Source organism: Nicotiana tomentosiformis, chromosome 6, assembly GCF_000390325.3.
Source record: "Nicotiana tomentosiformis chromosome 6, ASM39032v3, whole genome shotgun sequence".
Lineage (NCBI taxonomy): Eukaryota > Viridiplantae > Streptophyta > Magnoliopsida > Solanales > Solanaceae > Nicotiana > Nicotiana tomentosiformis.
The window spans coordinates 16246938-16270546 of NC_090817.1; the positions used below are offsets into that span (position 1 = coordinate 16246938).

At 36.0% G+C, this 23609-nt stretch overlaps 1 protein-coding gene and 1 pseudogene across 1 annotated transcript; both read right to left on the bottom strand.

Annotated features, from left to right (window-relative positions):
- Nucleotides 1-12007: 12007 nt before the first annotated feature.
- LOC104091121 (septum-promoting GTP-binding protein 1-like) lies at nucleotides 12008-15723 on the bottom strand (annotated as a pseudogene).
- Nucleotides 15724-20525: 4802 nt separating this feature from the next.
- Nucleotides 20526-21877, bottom strand: LOC138893616 (uncharacterized). Its single transcript, XM_070178260.1, has 2 exons — nucleotides 21451-21877; nucleotides 20526-20953 (listed from the first exon to the last, which is right to left on the bottom strand). The coding sequence occupies exons 1-2, from the start codon at nucleotides 21875-21877 to the stop codon at nucleotides 20526-20528; spliced, it is 855 nt and encodes a 284-aa protein (XP_070034361.1).
- Nucleotides 21878-23609: the final 1732 nt, after the last annotated feature.

Here is a 23609-nt window from a genome sequence, read left to right on the forward strand (position 1 = left end):
AAGTTAGGTATTGTGTGAACTCACTTGAAACTTTACTCTTATAAAATTTCCAACCTCTACATTCGATGCTGAAACCTATCGAATCAAGTCCGGTTGATCTCTAATTTTGCACACAAGTCATAAATGACATAATGCAGCTATTCTAATTTCCATAATCGGATTCCAGCCTCGATATCAAAAAGTCAACCCCCAGTCAAACTTTCCAAAAATTCAACTTTCGGCATTTCAAGTCTAATTCCACTATGAACCTCCAAATAATTTTTTGGATACGCTCCTAAGTCCAAAATCACCATACGGAGCTATTAGAATCATCAGAATTAAATTCCGATGTCGTTTACACATAAGTGAATATCCGGTCAACTATTTCAAACTTAAGTTTTTAATTATGAGACTAAGTATCTCATTTCACTCTGAAATCCTTCCGGACCCGAACCAACTAACCCGATAAATCATAAATCAACTGTGAGGCATAACTTGACCAGTAAATGGTGGAACATGATTGTGATACTCAAAATGACATGTCGGGTCGTTACACCAATAGACTTGATAACTTAATTGATGAACAAATTTAATTGGGAATCACCATTTGAATAAGATACAATACTAGTTCTTGAAATGGATGATCTTGAACCTAGAGTTTTGTTGGAGAATGTAATGAATAGTGACTTGATGGTGTTGGGAAATGAACATATTATTATTAATAACTCCAAATGAGTATTAAATGATAATAATTAAATTGAATAGGCTAATGAATGAACCTATTGGATAATTTGGGATGGTTGAAGGCTTATTGCCGAATTGTGAAACATAAATGGATATTTATGAATCTTTTCGTATTTATTTTGATATAGTTGGGATATATAATGGTAGGTATTGAATTGTGGGTGATATTTGGACATTTTAATCAATTGGAGCATTATAGTATTTTTGGAGTTTGAAGGTTGAGATTAGGATTGCTAGACTTTTCGGAACATTATAGTAATTTAAGGAAAGCTCAAATCGAGGTATGTTGGCTAATCTCCTATCTTAGAATTGAATCCCGCGGTATTCATGTAATTTATGTAAGTCCCAAGTGGTTAACTACAAAAATATTGGCTATTCTGAATGAGTTGTGTTGAAAGATATATGTTCAATATGTATACCAGATGCTTTTATCATGTTATGTTATCATTTGAGAATGTGTTCAAAGTATGAGTTGTGCATCAAACATGTTTCGACTTCAAGCCAAGTCCAAACGAAGGCTATTATGCCAAATCTTGTGAAAACTCTCTATGTGCCTAAGACTCTTAAGTGCTCACATGTGTACTAAATATGTTGATTTGAAATGCCTTGTTGTGGATGATGATGATGATGTTTGAAAGTGAAAAAGGTGAGCATGAAATACTAAATACGGCCCACGTGCCAAGAATGATTTTATAATTGTGGACACTAGTGCTAATGAAATGAAAAGTTGTTAAAGAAGTATGAAATGAGATGATTGGTATAAAAAGGATGATGTCTCGAATGAGACAAAACAGTCGATCGGTTCGTGATCGGATTCCATGTCGCACATATGGTGGTGATTGTGCTAGAAATTATAAATTGAAATTGTGATTGTGGTTGATGTCTCTAATGAGATGGCCTAGCCGATCGGGTCGTGATTGAACTCCGTGCTAAAAGTATTGGTATTGTGAATATTGGTATCATGAACGGTGGCATATTAGTATTAAAGATCTCACAACTTAAGATATGGAAATTAATTTGAACACTATCTTGATCCTAATTTGAGGTTTAATGTTGTTTATGGCTTCCAGTCATATTATTATTGTTATTCGTTGTATTATTTATCATTCTATTCAGAAGGTGTTTTGTCATTCATACTAGTACAATTCCATATTTACTAACGTCCCTTTTGTCGGGGGCGCTGCATCTTTAATGGATGCAGGTGATTCCACAGCAGGAGACATTGATTAGTGATAGCGGTACACTCTCTTCCCAGCTGACTTGGTGAGCCCCACTTTATTTTGGGGTATATTGTGTTTGAGGTATAGTCGGGGCCTTATTACCGACTTTATCATAGTACTCTTCTGTATCTATTAGAGGCTCCGTAGACAAAGTGTGGGTTGTATATTGGTGCTAGGGAAGTCAAACCATGTTATGTTGTAATTGGAGACTTTAAAATGAAGTAACTTATGGTAATGGATTGGTATTGTATACATGATCTCCTTATCGTATAATTAACAAAAATATGTATTTGTTTTGTATTCATAAGTGAGTTTGGGTAGAAATTATCTAACAGTCTTGCTTGACCGGGTTCACTCGGTTGAGCACCGGTCTCGCTCCCCGAGTTCAGGGTGTGACGTACTTTGTATCAGAGCCTAAGGTTTTAAAGTGTCCTAGGATATCTCGGAGCCGTGTTTAGTAGAGTTCTTTTATCGGGTGTGTTGTCGACCACATCTATAATAGGGAGGATACATGGGCATTTAGGAATGACACCCTTCTTTCATGTTCTTGATTGTGCAATAGAGCTGATTGTAAGATTGTTCCTCCTTTAGCTTGTGCGTTGCTCTAATTTTAAGTACACGGTACCTAAGAATAAGGCAAGAATTGGCCAGAGAGCTAATGTCATCCCAGGAGTGGCAGTTGATCCTAGATTTGATAATGCGGGTGAGCACTCAAGGATGAGGATATTCCCCCAATTACTACACTTCCTGATTCTACTACAACTGATCAGACTACACCTGTCCCTACACCTACCGAGGGTGCAACTGTCCCTCCAGCTGATATTCCAGTTCCACCTCGAGCTTAATCTTGTGATTTCGGTGTTTTCGATGGGGATCTTAGGGGATTCATACAGATGTTGGCTCAAATAGTGGCCTTCCAGGCCCAGAGATCAAATGTTACACCCACTTCTTCCAGTCTGCTAGGGGATTCTGCTAGTTCCAGGGTGAACAAGTTTCTTCAGTTAGATCCTCCAGTTTTCACGGGTACTAACCAGACGAGGACCCCCAGGACTTCATTGATGAGATGCACAAAACTCTCCGAGTTATGCGTGCTACTAAGATAGAGTCAGTGGAGTTGGCCTCCTACTGCCTGAAAGAAGTGGCATATTCTTGGTTTGAGATATAGGAGGAGTCCCGTGAATAAGGGAGCCCTCCAGCGAGGTGGGGTTAGTTTGTCGATGCCTTTATTGATCATTTCTTGCCTGCCAAGACTAAGGCAGCCTGTGCCGCTCAGTTTGAGAACCAGAGGCAAGGTAGCCTAAGTGTGTGGGAATACAATATGACATTTGCACACCTGTCCAAGTATGTTATTTACATGTTGCCCGCTATGGAGGCTAGAGTGCGCCGGTTTGTGCAGGCCCTAAATCCATTGGTAATTAATGAGTCCACTACAGCTTCCTTGAATTTCGATATGAACTATGGAAAGATGGTGGCATTTACTCAAGCAACAAAGACCCGCAAATTGAAGAACAGGATGGCACGAGAAGGTAGCAATAAGGCCCGGTTTGTGGGCAACTTTGGTGGTTCTTCTGGTGGCGGAAGGTTAACGTTCAGGGTAAGGTCGTCAAGGCCATCTCAGTCCTTTGCTCAGTCTTTGGCTAGTGCACCGCCATTAGGGCCCAGTCAGTAGCAGTAAATCCATTTCAGGCCATGTCAGGGCAACAGGGGTTCCTACCAACAGGGTCGACATGGTGGTAGATTCCAGCACCAACAGAAGCCTTTATGCCCTAGGTGTGGAAATATGCACTTAAGGATACGCTACATGGACTTACCCATATTATACGGGTGCGGATTGAGGGGTCATGTTCAGAGGGATTGTCGTTTGTCCCGCCATGGTGCAGGTAGGGGCATGGCACAACCAGCCAGTTATGTAGCTACTACATCTGCAATACCTCATCCAGCTCGAGGTACTCCAACAAACACATGACGTGGTGCAGCTAGGGGTGGAACACAGAATTCGTGAGGATTCTGTCAATTCTATGCTATGGGGGTCGCCAGAATTCAGAAGCTTCTCCAGACGTTGTCACAGGTATATTGGTTATCCAATCTCATGATGTGTATGCTCTTATTGATCCCGGTTCTACTTTGTCATATGCCACTCCATATGTTGATGTGGAATTTGGGATAGAACCAGAATATCTTCACGAGTCATTCTCTGTATCTACTCTGGTTGGTGGGTCTATTTTGGCCACACGGGTTTATAGGGATAGTGTTGTCACATTGTGTGGTTGGGACACCAGCACCGATCTCATTGAATTGAGGATGGTCGATTTTAATGTAATAATGGGGATGGACTAGATTTATTCATGTTTTGTCAAGCTTGATTGCCGAACCAGGACCGTTAGGTTCTAATTTACAAATAAGCCAATTATTGAGTGGAAGGGGGATGATTTGGTGCTGAATGGTAGGTTTATTTCTTACCTTAAGGCCACGAAGATGATCAACAAAGGGTGTATTTACCATTTGGTCCGTGTTACGGACATCTATGTTGAGGCACCTACACTTGAGTCTGTGCCTGTTGTGAATGAATTTTCGAGAGTCTTTCCGAATGAGCTCCCTGGTATACCACCAGACATGGAGATTGATTTTGGGATTGATGTGATGCCAGACATGCAGCTTATATCTATTCTGTCCTACAGAATGGCACCGGCAGAATTGAAGAAACTAAAAGAACAATTGAGAGATTTGTTAGAAAAGGGTTTCATCCGGCTAAGTATGTCGCCTTGAGGCGCACCGGTTCTCTTTGTAAGGAAAAAGGATGGGTCACTACGAATGTGTATCGATTATCGACAGCTCAACAAGGTCACAATCAATAATAGGTACCCACTGCCAAGGATAGATGATTTATTTGACCAGTTGCAAGGTTCTAAGTACTTCTCCAAAATTGATTTACAATCCGAGTATCACCAATTGAAGATCAAGGAGCAGTATGTTCCGAAAACAGCTTTTAGAACCCGATATGGGAACTTTGAAATTTTGGTGATGTCTTTTGGGCTAACAAATGCCCCAGCGACATTCATGGATCTTATGAACTGAGTTTTCAAGTCGTTCCTCGACTCTTTTGTGATAGTGTTTATTGACGATATCCTTGTATATTCACGCAATCGAGAGGACCATGCTGATCATCTCAGGGTAGTTCTGCAAACCCTATATCATCACAAGTTATATGCAAAGTTTTCAAAGTGTGAATTTTGGCTTGAATCTGTCACATTCTTGGGTCATGTCGTCTCTGGTGAAGAAATTAAGGTTGATCCTCAGAAAATTGCAGTTGTAAAGAATTGGCTGAGGCCTACAACTCTAACAGAGATTCGCAGTTTCTTAGGCTTAGCTGGGTATTACAGAAAGTTTGTGGAAGGGTTCTCTACTCCTGCCTCTCCGTTGACTAAATTGACGCAGAAGACGGTTAAGTTCCAATGGTTAGATGATTGTGAAAGGAGCTTTCAGGAATTGAAATTGAGATTGACTACTACACCAGTGTTGTAGTCTACTAGAGGGTACAAATGGGTTTGTAGTATATTGTGATGCTTCGAAAATCAGACTTGGATGTGTATTAATGCAACATGGCAAGGTGATAACTTATGCCTCTAGGCAACTCAAGAATTATGAAAAGAACTATCCCACACATGATTTAGAACTTGCGGCGGTGGTATTTGCATTGAAAATTTGGCGTCATTATTTATGTGGGGTCCATGTGGATATATTCATGGATCATAAGAGCCTTCAATATATTTTCAAGCAGAAGAAATTGAATCTGAGGCAGAGAATATGGCTTGAGTTACTCAAGGACTATGACATTGATATTCTATATCATCCAAGGAAGGCTAATGTGGTGGCAGATGCTCTTAGCCAGAAATCTATGGGTAGTTTAACACACTTGGAGGCATATCAAAGGCCATTGGCCAAGGAAGTTCACCGATTGGCTAGTTTGGGAGTTCGTTTTGTGGACTCTAGTGAAGGAGGGGTGATTGTACAAAATAGGGCTGAATCATCACTTGTTCTGGAAGTTAAGGAGAAGCAATACAATGATCCATTGTTGCACAATTAAAAGAGGGGATTCATAAACATAAGACCATTGCCTTTTCTGTTGGCATGGGTGATGGTACACTAAGGTACCAAGGGCGTCTATGTGTTCCAAATGGATATGGTCTCCGGGAGAGAATCATTTCCGAGGCTCACACCTCTAGGTATTCTGTGCACCCGGGATCTACAAAAATGTATCATGATCTTAAGGAAGTCTATTGATGGAATGATATGAAGAGGAATGTAGAAGACTTTGTGGCGAGATGTCCAAATTGTCATCAAGTGAAGGCCGAACACAGTGAAGGCTGAACACCAAAGGCCCGGTGGGTTGGCACAAAACATAGAAATTCCAATATGGAAGTGAGAAATGATTAATATGGACTTTGTAGTAGTACTACCTCGCACTCCTCGTAAGTTTGACTCGATTTGGGTGATTGTGGATCGACTCACAAAATCAGTACACTTTTTACCTGTGAAGGCTACCGACACAGCGGAACAGTATGCTCAGTTGTATATCAAGGAAATCGTCGTACTACATGGCATTCCAGTTTCCATCATTTCTGATCGGGGGGCACAATTCACGGCTAATATTTGAAAGAAAATTCAGCAAGGTCTGGGTATTCAGGTAAATCTTAGTATAGCCTTTCACCCGCAGATTGACGGGCAGGCAGAGCGAACTATTTAGACACTTGAGGATATGTTGCGCGCTTGTCTTCTTAACTTCAAAGGTATCTGGAATGATCATTTTCCACTCATAGAATTTGCCTACAATGATAGTTATCATGCTAGCATTCAGATGGCACCGTTCGAGGCTTTATATGGTATGAGATGTAGATCTCCCATTTGGTGGTTCGAAATTGGGGAAGTAGAGTTGATAGGGCCAGACCTCGTGCATTAGGCTATAGAATAAGTTAAAATTATTAAGGAGCGGTTGAAGACTGCTCAGAGTCGTCAGAAGTCCTATTCAGATGTTCGTCGTAGGGATTTGGAGTTCAAGGAAAATGATTGGGTATTCTTGAAGGTTTCTCCCATGAAGGGTGTAATGAGATTTGGTAAGAAAGGGAAATTGAGTCTGACGTATGTCGGACCGTACAAATCATTTAAAGGATTAGTGAGGTGGCATACAAGCTTGAGTTGCCACTTGAGATATCATTAGTGCACTCGGTATTTCATGTGTCTATGTTGAAGAAAGTAGTTAGAGACCCGACATTCATTATTTCGGTTGAGACTATTGAGGTTAATGAGGAATTGACTTATGAAGAGATTCCAGTTTCTATTATTGATCGACAAGCCCGAAAGTTGAGAAATAAAGAAATTGCCTCCGTGAAAGTGTTATGGAGAAACCAGCAGGTTGAAGAGGCCACTTGGGAAGCCGAGGAAGAAATGAAGAAGAATTACCCTCATTTGTTTGAATAGTCATGTATTTATAAAGTTGTGTTCTACGAAAATGCTAAGAGTTACCTTCTATGAATTATGTATCAATTGTATAGCTGATGTTAAAGGTGTTCCTTTTTGGTAGTATACTACTCGTGAGGCCATAGTTGGCATTGTTTTAATGTTATATTGCGTCGTTGGTTCAAGTATATATTGTTAGGACTGGTTTTAGTGATTCTCTGGCAGGTGCTTAGGGCCAATTGCAAAGGACACTCTGCCGAAATTTCTGAATATTTTGGGAGTTAGCCAAATATTTGGGCCTAAAGGAAGTTAAAATATTGGAAGAATATATAAGATCTATATGAAGTCAAGAACAATTAAAGATGATGTTTAAGGTGAAAGGAGGTTAATACTGTGCCTAATAATGACTTGTAAAACATTTGAGGATGAATGTTCTTAAGTGGAGGAGTATGTAACACCCCGAAATTTTTGAACTGTTTTAAGACCATTAAGAAGATTGGCAGGTATTAATTATATTAATTCGGGTATGAACAAGACTAATAATATTAATGATATCAATTAATCATGATAATATATGTATGAGGTGCATTAAGAATGGTTTATGGCCTAAGAAGAGCCCCAAGGCTAAGTCATGCTGGAAATTATACGATGGGGTAAAGTTTCAAGTGAGTTCGCACAAGACCTAATTTCAAACGAGCATATCTCTAAAGATATGAAGTTTTATATGGTTTATTACCTATCAAATGAAATGTCTATGTGTCTAGTTTTTAATGCTTCAAACCGTTCATCATTTGGAGATTTTTACAAGAAGTTATGACATCTGTACTAAATGGTGACAGAACAGCTACGTGAGTCTTGCGTAGCCTACGCACCATAGTAGTGTAGCCTACGCACCATTGCGTAGGCAAATCCAGCAACTTCCAATTGAAGGGGAATGGAAGTCCACCCTGCATAGCCTTTGTCCGTAGTCTACGTAAGAGGCTACGCAGCTTCAAGGGTCATTTTAAGGAGCTGAAAATATGGGTTTAGAGAGAGAATGTGTTAGTTCTTCATCTTGGAATGAATTTCTAGAGAGAATGAGGAGCTCTTCAACCACGGATACACTTCAAGGTAAGTTGTTTTGGCACAAGTATGATTATATAACATCATTTAGTGATAAACTAACATTATTATGGATCAAATCCATAGGAAATTGGTTGAATCTTCAAGAGCACCAAAAAGAGGAAAAGTGAGATTCTTCCACCAAAAGATAATCCCTTTCACTTGAACTTCATATATGTGTCATATTGGAGTATGAGTAGCATGTTTATGAGTTTTATTTGAAGTTATAATGGGATATTGTATGAACCATAAGGGTGGGTCTTGAGAATGTCCTTTTTGGGTAAAGAATAAGATGAATAGTGATAAATTGATATAAATACATATGTCTTGAGTCTCTAATGATTCCAATAGACTTGATAAATTAATTGATGAATGAATTTAATTGGGAATCACCATTTGGATAAGATACAATACTAGTTCTTGAAATGGATGTTCTTGAACCTAGAGTTTTGTTGGAGAAGGCAATGAATAGTGACTTGATGGTGTTGGGTAATTAACATAGTATTATTAATCACTTCAAATGAGTATTAAATGATAAGAATTAAATTGAATAGGCTAATGGATGAGCCTATTGGATAATTTGGGATGGTTGAAGGCTCGTTGCTGAATTGTGAAGCCTAAATGGATATTTATGAATCTTTTCGTATTTATTTTGATGTAATTGGAATATCTAATGGTAGGTATTGAATTGTGGGTGATATTTGAACATTTTAATCAATTGGAGCATTGTAGTATTTTCGGAGCTTGAAGGTTGAGATTGGGATTGCTAGGATTTTGAGAATATTGTAGTAATTTAAGGAAAGCTCAAATCGAGGTATGTTGGCTAAACTCCTCTCTTAGAATTGAATCCCACAGTATTCATGTTATTTATGTAAGTCGCAAGTGGTTCACTATAAAAATATTGGCTATTCCGAATGAGTTGTGTTGAAAGACATATGTTCAATATGTATACCAGATGTTTTTATCATGTTATGTTATCATTTGAGAATGTGTTCAAAGTATGAGTTGTGCATTAAAAATATTTCGACTTCAAGCCAAGTCCAAACGAAGGCTATTATGCCTAATCTTGTGAAAAATCTCTATGTGCCTAAGACTCTTAAGTGCCTACATGTGTACTAAAAATGTTGATTTAAAATGCCTTGTTGTAGATGATGATGATGATGTATGAAAGTGAAAAAGGTAAGCATGAAATACTAAATGTGGCTGACGTACCAAGAATGATTTTATAATTGTGGTCACTAGTGCCAATAAAATGAAAAAATGTGAAAGAAGTACGAAATTAGATGATTGGTATAAAAAGGATGATGTCTCGAATAAGACGGCCTAGCCGATCGGGTCGTGATCGGACGCCATGCTGCACACATGATGGTGATTGTGCTGGAAATTATAAATTGAAATTGTGATTGTGGTTAATGTCTCTAATGAGATGGCCTAGCCGATCGGGTCGTGATCGGACTCCGTGCTAAAAGTACGGTGGTATTGATATTGTGAATATTGGTATCGTGAACGGTGGCATATTGGTATTAAAGATCTCCCAACTTAAGATATGCAAATTAATTTGAACACTGTCTTGATCCTAATTTGAGGTTTGATGTTGTTTGTGGCTTCTAGTGATATTATGATTGTTATTCCTTGTATTATTTATCATTCTATTGAGAGGGTATTTTGTCATTCATACTAATACTATTCCATATGTACTAACATCCATTTTGTCGGGGGTGCTGCATCTTCAATGGATGCAGGTAGTTCCACAGCAGGAGACATTGATTAGTGATAGCGGTACACCCTCTTTCCAACTGACTTGGAGAGCCCCACTTCATTTCGGGGTCATGTATCCTTTGTTCCTTGTATATTGTGTTTGAGGTATAGCCGAGACCTTGTTGTCGGCATTATCATAGTACTCTTATGTATCTATTAGAGGCTATGTAGACAAAGTGCGGGTTGTATATTGGTATTGGGGAAGTCAAACCATGTTATGTTGTGTTGGAATTACTTGTTCTACTTTAGACCATGAAAATGTGTGTATTTGGATATTTTTAAATGAAGTAACTTATGGTAATGAATTGGTATTGTATACACGGTCTCCTTATCGTATAATTAACGAAAATATATATTTGTTTTGTATTCATAAATGAATTTGGGTAGAAAGTATCTAACAAGCTTGCTTGACCGGGTTCACTTGGTTGAGCGCCGGTCGCGCTCTCTGAGTTCGGGGCATGACAGGAAGAACTTAACAGGGGAGGACTGATGTGAATTGAAGCTAAAGAGAAAGTACTGGTAGTTACATTAGTTATTATTAATGAATAAGTATTTAGTTTTAAGGGTTTTGCAGTTAGGCCCCTTGAGAGTTGATATATACACTTGGCTATTTGCCCAATACCCCAGAGTTAGTTATCTTATTTTGTTTACACGTGAGTTAAGTGGTATATATATGTCTTGTAAAAAGATTCCAGATTATGAATGAAAAACCCCTTTTCTTTTGCCCTACCTTATTCCTTAGCAGTAGCTTCTATTTTCTCTCTAACTTCTAGAGTGCATCATTTCTCGCCGTTGTTGATCCAGGAACTTGAAGTTTGGACTTGAAATCCAAGAACGACATGGCTTAGAAACACACTTAAATCGTAAGAGATATTTCACAAGTAATTTTGGTTGAATAAGGCCAGTGATGTCGTCAGGTACATCTGCCATATTACAATGTTATAAAATAAATAAGAAAATAGAATAATGATAGTGATTTTCTCCTCCCCCAACTAGCGAGGGGGGAGCGTTGGTGTTAGAATAAAAAATGGTGAAGTCTCCTATGGAGTTTTGGACGGAGAAAGACAGAAGGAAGGGTGGCTAGGGTTTTCTTTTGTTCCTAACTGAGAAGTGCAAGTACATTGTACTTAAATATTTGTTTTGAAAGGAATGGCCAACCCACTTTGACAATGGGTCGAGATTTTATTTTGGGCCTTCTTGGTGAAGCTATCTTTATGGGCGTACTCAGCTAAGTATGTTGAACTGACATTAGTTAACCACTCTAAAGGACTGTTATTTAAGAATTAGTCAATATGTTTTGAATTTTAGTTTTTTTAGTGAATTATCGTGAAATTAAGATTTTTAGTTTAAAATTTTAATACAAAAATAAATACTTATTAATCTCTAAATAGATTCATTGTTTTGTATATCGACGTAGGTATGTACTGCGATGAATACATTGAATACACATTGAAGGAAAATTTCAAATCATTCTCTGATTTTGTCATGTAATGTATGCTTAGGAGCATGTTTAGGTTTAGCAATAGATCAAAACTTATAATAAGATGAAATTAATTGATAAGTACTAACCATTTATCGTTAGTATGTACATTTAGGGTCCAGCAGGATCCTTAAATCCACATATATGTGTCTTAACCTTCCGGAGGTGTTCTGCCAACAAACATCTATGCACTTCATTAAACTTTCCTATTTTGTCTACTAAAAATTACCTTCAACTTTCACTCCCAAAAATTTTTTTTTAAAAAAGGAAAAAAAACTATGAATCCGCAGTTTTACCAATTATCAAGGGAAAAAAGGGTGAAAAGGGATGCAATATTACAAGTTAAAGAATGCACAACTCTTTTCTTTGTCCAGTTCTCCCTTTTTCTGGCAACGGCCAAAAGAAAAGAGTGTCGAAATGAGCTCTGTATTTACAACAGAATGTTACAGCAACAGTAGGAAAAGCAGAGTAACTCTAATCTAGAAGTCAATAATTGGTTCACCAATAGTAAGATTCCTCTGAACAGTCCAAGGCAAGTTAAAGAGTTTTGCCATGATAAACTTGAAGATCTTATTCACATTGATGTTATGAGTTGCACTCGAGAAGAAGAGAGTTGCTTTCATTGCCTTTGCATATGCCCTTGCCTGCAAAAATACCATTTCACCAATTCTCAACATGTAAAATCAGTAGGTTCTGAATGAATATGATTTAACTATATCTATCTATAGTTCGAGCTGGTGGTTCTTTTGAATGCGTTCTAAACTCCTGATTCTTAAATACTACCCTACCAGCATTTGATTTCTTGGGTTTGGGGAGGGGGGGTCGGACCTTATTACTCTCATCACTTAAGTTTTATAACTATAAGTCTATAACCCAAAAAGCAAGGAAATTCTGTTGATAATACGAATGCTATCACATTCTTCTCAGTTTATGCTTGTTTATGACGCCAACGCGAAAAGAAACTAAGCATACAAATGTTTGACATTTGTAATAACCTTGCAAAGAGGAAAAGTGTACAAACACGGAGATATTTAATCATGGTAATTCGGAAAAAGAAAAAAGATACCCCTATTTACACGAAATCCATAAGTTTGCTATGGTTAAGTAATAAATTGAGGTGGTTATAGATTAAATAATCTTGACTCGTCATAAAGGTGCATATAAAAGCACGTGTCATGCATTTGTTAGTTTGATATAAACATATAAGTTTAAGTATTTTCTGTAATACACATTCAATTATAAAAGCTTTAAATTTATCAGGTAATGATACATATATATATAGATTTCGGCAACTTTAATGATTTAGAAGAAAGATAAGGAATCAATTTAGTGGTATATTGATCATAATTGTACCTGTGTCACCACAGTCCACTGAATGTCTGGTGGAAGCTGGACAAAATCATCAAATTTGGTCCCAATTAGTATGGGAATAGCAGTCTGTAGTTGTCAATTGTAGAAGCAAAAGATTAGACATCAATAAAAATAAATTAGCTTAGCTAACAAGGTCTTTAAGTCTACAAATAATGCATATTTGAACACTAATGTTCCATCCATCATTATCTAGAAGAGCAGTGGTAATCTTTACTATTCCCCTGGGTCCACTTTAATTGATTTTTTTATCTTTTTTGTGATCCACAATATTTGATTTTTTCAGATATCAGGAAAGAATTTTTTTTTTGGAGTATCTATTATATTTCCACTGAACAAATCAAAGAAATAGTAAAGGTTAACATGATCAATTTAATTGTTAATTAATATTAAAATATGAATTCCTTAATACATGTGAAAACAGCCAAAAAGTCAATTAAAGTGGACCAGATGGAGGAGTAATAGTCTAATACAGGGGCAGAGGGAGAGTATTACCTACGGGTTCAAACGAACCCAGTAACTTTTTGCTTAGACATTGTATTTGTATTAGAAAATCCATTAAATATGTATAAATACTTAATTGTGAACCCAGTAACTTTTTGCTTAGACGCTGCATTTGTATTAGAAAATTCATTAAATCTGTGTAAATAATTAATTGTGAACCCAGTAACTAATGAGTTATGGGTTCGGTTGCAAATTTAGAACCCATAAAGTTTAAATCTGAGCTCCGCCTCTGTTCTAATACATATTAAATCAGAATTTCATTGGTAAAGAACAACTGAACTAAGTGGTCAATTCACCATAATTGATGTTTAATTCATTCTCAATAATTCTTCTTGAAAGTTAAAGCGAAACAAGTTTTGGTAATAACTACTCCCTCCGTTCACGTTTACTTGGCATGTATACTAAAAATAGATTAACGTAGAGTATTATACTTTTTTTGTTTGGTGAAACGAAAAGGAATATTTGCTACGGCTAGTGAAAGTCTCATCCAACTTTTGCTAGATTTATTAATAAGTAAATTTAATTCTTGGTTCTAAAATTTACTCTTTTTCAAGAAAACAACATTAATTTGAAATACAAGTCAAGTTTCGCACCTGATTCCACTTTCTTGCTTCACTATACCAACTTATCACACTGCAATTGCAAATAAGAAAAAAGAAAAAGCTTTTAATAATGGACTTTTAACTTCTGTGCAATAACAATATTAGTGTAAAAAAATTTCATACCATCCGATTAAAATAACCTACTTGTTCAATGTACTCCGGCTAGTGAGATCAAACATAAAGAGAATGGCAACAGCATCTTTACAAGCAATTGGAATGTGATCAAGTGAGCTATGATCACCTACACCCAAGTTTGAAAATTCAAAACACAAATCATTCAATTCATTCAAGTTACAGTTACCACCTTAGAAGTGTCAAATTTGGCCTAAATTTAATAAAATAAAACTCAAAATTAGCTAACCAGATTAAGGAATTAGAAATTAATGAACATACCTCCCACATCCCATATTCTAAATGCAATTCTTGCACCTCGTACAACTAAAGTTTTATCCATCAAATTCAATCCGTTCATCTGCAAACATCTCTTTTCTTGTTCATCCCCTACATACTTAATCTGGAAAAAAGAAAATCCAAAAAAGTATTGTTTCTTGGTTTAAGCATGAGAATAAACATAGTGACCGTAACACCATAGAGTTTAGACTTGTGGTCAGTTAAAGAAAGGTCCTAGGAAATCATCAAAATTCAAATCTCACTAGAAAAAAATGTCACTCGGTTATTTTGTTCTTTATCTGCCTAAGTTTTGATCGACGATATTATTATATACTTATACTAGTAGGAGATAGCAAATAGTTGATGGAGTATTAGTCGAGATGTGCAATAAACTGATCCGAATAGTAACAACAACGACAACAAAAATATCAGTGTAATCTTACGGGTTTAATAGAGTAACGTGTACGAAGAACTTACCTCACCTTTAAAAGACAGTTTCACGTAAACTCTCGGCTCAAAAAAAAAATAACTTTAACATGAAAACCAAATCGAAAGAATCAGCAGGCTTAACCGGACACTGTTAGAAAAAGAGTAACAAAGTACAACATAGTAAAGCTAGAAAGAGATTAAGTTAAACTTACAACAAAACTTGTTTTACCAATGTGGCAATCACCCAAAATACTGATCTTCAAGGTAACTAAATCTGAATCACTATCATATCGGCCACTACAACTTGCAGTCAAGGGATCATTTTCACCGTAGTACTCTTCACTTTCCTCCATTGACGGAGTTGCAGCTCTTCGAGACAAACGCCGGTACTTTCTTACCGGCTTCCGGCCAGTTGAGCAAATCAAAATTCTTTCCCAAATGAAACTAAAAAACTCTCTAAAGATTGAAACTTTATCGAATATTTTCCACCTAATTTTATTAACATGAACGATTTTCCGGCTGAGATTAGTCATTTTTCTGCTATTACTTCATGGATGTTTTGAGCCATATTGAGGAAATATACATAGGAGCTAATTTTGGTAGTCTTCTTCTTTTTGGAACAATTTTCTACTCTGTCACGACGTACGACAAAAAATTAAGAATGGGAAAATCTTGGGTTGTTTTAGTATGTATTTTGAGTTGGGCAGTTGACCGGTTTATGTGTGTTTTTTGGAATCTCCGGGAAATAGTCCAACTTCTCGGCTTCTTGTTCTTGATTTTGATGGAATTACTTGGACTTGGGTATTTAGGTCAATAGAGTTAGGCACTTCCTACCATTAATAGATGTTTTGTAGGGGTACTTTTGTCATTAAATTTTAAAAGTATTTTTTTTGGTAATAGGATTAGATGAAGGTTAAAAAGTCATGTGAGATGATGAATATAATTGAAAATTAAAAAAAAATATATAATTTATATACACGGACGATATACACTATCAACGTAAATTATTGTTTTATGTTACTTATTCTAAACATCACGGATACACGTATTAGGTGAATTGATAGAGCACAAAATTATCTTTTAATGTTACCATAAAAAATGTTTTGCAATTTTGGCTTCTTTTAAACCAATAATACACTCGACTCTCGTGTCAATTATGCAAAAACAGAACATTGAAACGGGAAACACGTAATATACATATTTATTAGGCCACAATTAATTTAAACGGCTTGATGCTAGGAATTATAATTAGCGAAGCATATATAATAGTAGCTTTATAGCTCATAGTTTATCCTTTTATTGTTTTAAAAAATGGAGAAAGTTAGAAGACGAATGTTAAAGAAGATACCTAAGAACAGATTGAACAAAGAGGAAACAACAAACGGCAACGGCCAAATATACCCATATATTTTTAAAAATGGTCTAAGAATACCCCTCGTTATACTATTAATTATTTATACTCATGCAGTCATATTTTGAGTTCAAATATACCCCTCATATAAACGGAGGTACACGTGTCATTGTCATGTTGCCCAATTATAAATATCTCCAAATTAATTAAAAAGACTCACTACCCATACCCGAAAAGCAATTTTCTAAAATAATTTTTTTTTGTAAAAACTGAAAAAAATTGAAATTATTTTACTAAAAACTGAAAAACCGAAGATATTTTTTTTTCCAGTTTTTACCAAAAAACTGCTTTAAAAAGAACTGGAAAACAATTTTCTAAAGCAATATTTTTGTAAAAACTGGAAAAAACTGAATGTTTTTTTACTAAAAACTGAAAATATCTAAAATATTTTTTTCCAGTTTTTAGAAAAATATTGTTTTAAAAAACTGATAAATAATTTCTAAAGCAATTTATTTTGTAAAAACTAAAAAAAAAATTGAAAAATAATTTTCTAAAGCAATATTTTTTAAAAAACTGAAAAAACAAATATTTTCTTTTTTCAGTTTTTAGGTTTAAAAACATCAGTTTTTAATTGCTTTTTCAGTTTTTACAAAAACATTGTTTTAGAAAATATTTTTCAATTTTTTTTACAGCAGTTTTTTGTAAAAATTGGAAAAAAATTATTTTTCGTTTTTTTCAGTTTTTAGTAAAAATAAATTTCAATTTTTTCCAGTTTTTACAGAAAAAAAATTACTTTAGAAAATTATTTTTCGGATATGAGTAATGAGTTTTTTAATTAATTAAGAGATATTTAGAATTGGCCAACATGATGATGACGCGTGTCCCTCCGTTTAAATGATGGGTATATTTGAATCAAAAGTATGACGGCAGGAATATAGATAACTCAATAATATAACGAGGGATATTTTTAGACCATTTTCGAAAGTAAAAAAGGTGTATTTGGACCGGCCTAACAACAAATGACAGAACACGGTACTAATGGTGATGTTATGTTTGCTTTTGGAAGTTAATGGTAATTATTTATTTCGTGAGCAAAGCTTGGAAAAGGAAAACATATTTGTGATGATAATCATTTTAAGCAGAGGAAATAATGATTTCATGATAATTTTATCTGTTGTCTTGTATTATGTTAGCATTATCTTAAGAAATCTTTTTTTAATAACAGTAGTCTCGTTCTTGTATACTTGTTATCTTTCACGATTACAAGTAATTCTAGCGATTAAGATTTAGACATAATGAGAATGTACCACATGGTATTTATTTTTATTGTTTTTGGTAATAAACTGTGAATATTACCAAAAGTTTTACAAACTAAGAGCATCTAGTTTCCAAGCCACCTTCTAGGAAGGGTGCTCAGAATACTAAGATCTCACAAAGATAAATTCGCCATCTATGTAATTTAATTACAGAGCCTAGTAATCAAAACTTGACAGTTTCTAGCTCTCCTATAACCTGTATAGTTGCTAATTCTCTCCCTAAGTTCTTTTTGAATCTGTAGAACTATGAACTCACTATTTACATTTAATTTCCTGAATATCCTCCAATTCCTAGCTTGCCATGATAAACAGCAGCACCAACTTCTTTTCTAGATTGCCTTCATTGTCTGTTTATGATCCATTGCAAGGTGCTTCTAGCATGCTTCCGTGGGAGAGAGATACCAGCCCATGTAGCCAGTCTTTCTCTTACTTTAGTGACCCATTCACATTCAGCAAAAAGGTGCAGCTCGATTTCACGAACTCCAAACTCACATAAGCAACAATTCATGTTCCCATCAGTGAGTATATTTAGTCTTCGTAACCTTTCATTTGTTAGCAATTTATCCTGATAAGCAAGCCATAAGATTATTCTTTGTCTAGGCAACATTACAGCACTCCAAACCAAGTCAGCTTCTCTCGCCCTTGTCATATCCCCAAGCATTACATTATAACTACATGTTATTGAATAGGTGCCACTTGGAGTTAGCTTATATGTGTCTCTGTTATACCATTGTGCCATCATTTCTTTCAATGAATTCAACTTCTTCGAGTACCACCTACACTCTTGAGGTTGTTTATGTTCCCAGATGTCTCTACAGTTCTTTATATAAATCTCATCTACCCATTTAACCCACAACACATCCTTCTTAGTGACCATTTGCCATACAACTTATCAATTAATGTAATACTCCACAGTTTACATCATTTAATGTTCAATCCTTCAAACTTGTTAGACACTTTATCCCAAGCTATCGCATATACTTTTCTTTGCCCTTCAGAGCTCCCCTAGAGGAATTCCCTGCATTTTCTATCAATTTCTCTTATCACACTTTGTGGTAGAATGAACACAGCCCCCCAAAAGTTATATATAGAGAAAAGAACAACACTAATTATCTGTAATCTGCCAGCATAAGAAAGTTGTTTAGAAAAGTCACTTCTCATTCTTTTTGTGATATTCTCTACAAGCTTGTGGCATTCCACTATACTCCACTTCTTTGAAGATAAAGGTAAGCCTAAGTATCTAATAGGTAAAGAACCTATTGAAAAACATGTGCTGCTTAGAATCCTCTGCTGATTATCTTCATCAATACCTGCCAAGAAAATATTTGACTTGGCCAAATTTGCTTCCAGCCCAGATGTTTTACTGAAATGAGTAATGGCCTCCATAATTCTATGGATGGATATTAGATTTCCTTTGCACAACAACATCAAATCATCAACAAAAATTAAATGTGTGAGCTTAGTGTTTTTGCACATTTGATGGAATTGAAAGTCTGGAAAATCACTCATCCTCCTAAGGACTCTAGTCAAATACTCCATGACAAGCACAAATAATAGGGGATACATAGGATCACCTTGTCTAAGTCGCTCTTACCTGTAAAGTAGCCATACTCCTCTCCATTAACTCTAACAGTAAAGCTAGTAGAAGTGAATCCGCTCATTACTAGGTGGACAAAGTGTTGAGGAAACCTATACCCTTTCAGAACCTCTTCCAGGAAATCCCATCTAAGCATATCATAAGTCTTCTTGAGGTCAATCTTCATCAAGCATCTAGGTGTAATTTTTCTATTATAATGCCTCAGTAGATCATGGCAAATCAAGATATTGTGAATTAAAGACCTCCCCTCCACAAATGCTTCTTGGTTTTCAGCAACCAAAACTCTAATGACCTTCCTTAGTCTTTGACAAATGACTTTATATATACATTTATATATCACATTACAACATGAAATAGGTGTGTATTGATTAGCAAACTCAGGATCCTCTACTTTAGGAATTTGAGCTATAATAGTAGAGTTAATCTGCTTCAGCAATCTCCCATTTCCCAAGAATTCAAGAATGGTATTTGTAACTTCATCCCCCGTAATGGACCAAACATCCTTGAAGAATTCACTTCCATAGCCATCAGGACCAGGACTTTTATTCACCTTTATACTAAGCATAGCATCCTTAACCTCCTCATTAGTTGTATATGATTTTAGAAGACTTAATTGTTGATCTATGTTTAGTACATGTCCATTCTTTATGATACTGTGAAATGCTCTCACTCTATGTTGCTCTTTTTGCCCCAATAACTCCTGATAGTAGTCCACAAATATGGATGCAATAGTTTATTGATCGCTCTGCATTCTACCCTGGTTGTATGATAACTGCACAATACCTTATTTGCAGTTTCCTCTGCTTTATTACTGTGAAGAAATATCTTGTGTTATCATCTCCAAATTTGATCCATTTTTCCTTACTTCTTTGTTGCAGATATATCTCGACCAAATAAAAGGGCTGCCTGAACTTTAGAAATTTCTCCTTCTCCACATATTGCAATTGTACATCAAGAGGATTAAGGTGCAGTGTTTCCTTAGCTTGAACAAGTTCTACTCTGTCTTCCTCTGCAATATCTGTAATATTTTTAAAGTGCTGCTTGTTAAGGTTTTTCAGCTTTTGCTTAAGTATTTTTAACATCCTTACAACCCTGAACATACTACAACCGCCTACATGTTATTCCCAACCTTGCCTCACTATATGAAGGAATTCTGGGTGAGTAGACTAGACATTACAATACTTAAAGGTTGCAGTTGTAGTTGACAGCTTCACTGGGCAGTGGTCACTAATTCATTCAGGAAGGTGTTGGCCCTTAAAATCAGGCATAGAGTTAAGCCATTCATCATTTATAAACACCCAATCTATCTTAAATAATATTTTGTTATCCCCATGCCTATCACTCCAAGTGTATCTATTACCAGTACATAGCAGTTCAAGAGGCCCACAAGCCTCCACACAGTTATGGAAGTCCATTATCTCCTCCATACTTATGGGATTACCTCCAACTCTATCTTTAACTTTCAGCACTGAATTCAAGTCTCCTATAACCAACCAAGGCATGTTGACACCCTGGATAATACCTTCTAAATAGGTCCACAAGCTTCTTCTCTCCTCCCTTGTGTTAAATGCATATACAACAGTTACGAAAAATGTTGTTTGCAAACTAACATGTTTCACTTGGCATGTAATTGCCTGATCAGCTTTACTCACAAGGCTCACTTAGAAGTTGGAACCAGTCAGGTCTTCACGTTAACCATACTCTCACATTATAGTGGAGGTCTAAATTAGTTACAAAACCCCACCCTCCAAACATACTACTTGCCAGCTGATCTATCTTGTTATCTTTGATTTTTGTTTCCAAAAGTCCTATCATTCCAATATTTTCTCTTTTACAAATGAGCTTTACCTCCTTTTGTTTGTTAGGGGCATTCATACCCCTAACATTCCAACACATGATGTTATCTATTGCTTAAGGGATGGTTGATCATACCATCCCCTTTCTTCACTGTACTCTTTTCCCCTGGAACAGATTGCCACACTTGGTTACTTGTCCGTGCGTTTTCTAGTGGTTGGAAGGTATTTAGATTAATCACCTTGTTCTATGTTTGCTCGGACTTTGTAGTTCTGATACTATTCATATGAGTCACCCATCCTTCATTGTTTGGTCTACCAATTTGTACACATTCAGTCACCTTAATACCTGTTTACACAGTACCATTACTTGTGTTTGCATTAGGAACTTCACGGTGTTCCTTATATTTTGTTCCATCTTCATTTTGCTTCTCAGGAATAGTTTGTTGAGCCATCTTTTTTGCCCTACAAGACTGTTCACCAAGTTCATACTTCTTACAACATTTGCACAGTGTGGGCTTCCAATCATATTGTACTCTCTGCTCCATTAATACCCCTTTCTCATTCTTAAAAGCTACTTTATCAAGTAGCTTTGTATCCATTTTCACTTGTATGAGTAATCTAGCAAAACTCAAACCTCTTTTCTGTTCTGTATGCTTATCCACCATTAGTGGCCTGCCAATTAGACTACCAATTTTACTAAGCCCCTTATGACTCCAGTATTTGAAATCTAATACTAGAAGCTTAACCCAGATTGGCACTGTGTATAATTTCTCTCTGGTAAACGCCATGCCTAGCTTTCACCCTTTGACTATAAACGACTTGTTATCAAAATGGTAGATCCCCTCCACCCCCCCAACCGTATCACCTCATTTTTCCCCTCCCTATTATCGAACCTAACAAGAACAATACCATTTTTTAACATTGACACCTTGTTAATCCCATATTTACCCCCACATCCTCTGGACATAGCCATTCAGAACAAAGAATGGAGGATGTGCCCCCAAAACATATCATACTACAACATTCTTCCAGTAATCTAGTTGAGTAGTAATGTCTTCCGTCTCAATTTCACACACGGGTATTTTCTCATGCATTTCAGGTGCAATATAATCAAGCTTGAATCCAACATTAGTTACCTTGTTGATGTCAACGTTATCCCAAATGGATCCCTAAGCCTTTGCATCTAGTGTCTCCTTCACTTCATCTGCCCACTAGAGTTTCCTAGTACTCTTTACACTTTGTACAGATCCCATGCAATCCTACCGAATCATCGAAATTACTTTATCCTTTGTCTTCCTTGGTGACTTAATTTGACTTATGCTCGAATCTATGGCTGAATGCTCATCGGAATTGAGTTTTGTTGTCATCTGTGTAGTTCCCCTAATTTCCATCGCTCATGTCTTCAATTGTGAATTTACAATCATTTTCGATTGATCATCCTTCTTCCTTTGTTGATTGCCTAAAAGGGCGGCTGATTCCCTGATTCCTAAGCCATGAGTGCCTTCTGAGAGGGATTCTGAGCTCTCTTCGCCATGGACGACGCACGTTATGTTAACATGAGCTGAGAGACAATCGGACTCTTCTCATAGAGGCTACCTTTTATTGATGAAACCCACACATAGTATGTTTATCATTGCTGAGATTAGAATTCTAATACCTTATAAATTTTAACTATTTTATTAATCATCAGGCCAGATCCGTAGAGCATCTTAGAAAAAAATTCCATCCTAGATAAAAAGATAAAAGCCATATGTATGTTTACTTAAACAAATAAGTGAATGAATTTATATAATATATGCATACTGATGGAAAGTAAGAAATGAAACACAGTCAAGATTTGATTGGTGGATGCAGATCAAGGATATTTTAAAATTTGGCATGCCAAGGGAATAAAGTTAAAAGCTGCAAAATAAAATCAGAATGACTCATACTTTTGTGCTTTTCTACAAAAGCATTTTGCTATAATTAATAAAGTTCATTTGTGTTCTTGCCTTTTCCCTGCTAAAGAGGTCCAGAAGTCTTTTTAAATCAATAAATCTCGATCTTGTCTATGGTATAAATTGATCAAGTTACAGACCAACAAAGTGGAAAAGAATAATCTAATTAAACGTATTATAAGTTTATTCTGTTTAATAGTTTCAGCTTATAACGTAAATAGGGTGCTTAAGCTTAAAAGTTACCAATTGTTTCTTTTGAATTTTAATTCTGTAACGTAGGTTTTATGCACCTATATATATTTTGCCCATTCAAATTTAGAATTGTGAAATTCTAGAAGCCGCCACTAATTATCGGACTAAACAGACAAATGGAAAAGCCAATGTCGTTATCAACTTTGTAACGAATACGACACGAATTAAGGTGAGATTCTTCAATCTTATCATTAAACAAAAGACACAAAATTATATTGACTCAGTCCATATTCCAATTATCTAAAGAGAAAAATAAATCCATGCATATATAGTATATGATATACTATATAGAAATAAGAATTTAGGTAGAAGGCGTGATCATGAATAATCT

Bases quoted from the DNA above. Each gene is read 5' to 3' on its own strand.
- LOC138893616 (XM_070178260.1), bottom strand. From the start codon at position 21,877: ATGGCGTTTACCAGAGAGAAATTATACACAGTGCCAATCTGGGTTAAG. The intron at 20,954-21,450 runs GTACTGTGTAAA...CCAACTTCTAAG, and splicing joins TAATGCAAACACAAGTAATG to TGAGCCTTGTGAGTAAAGCT.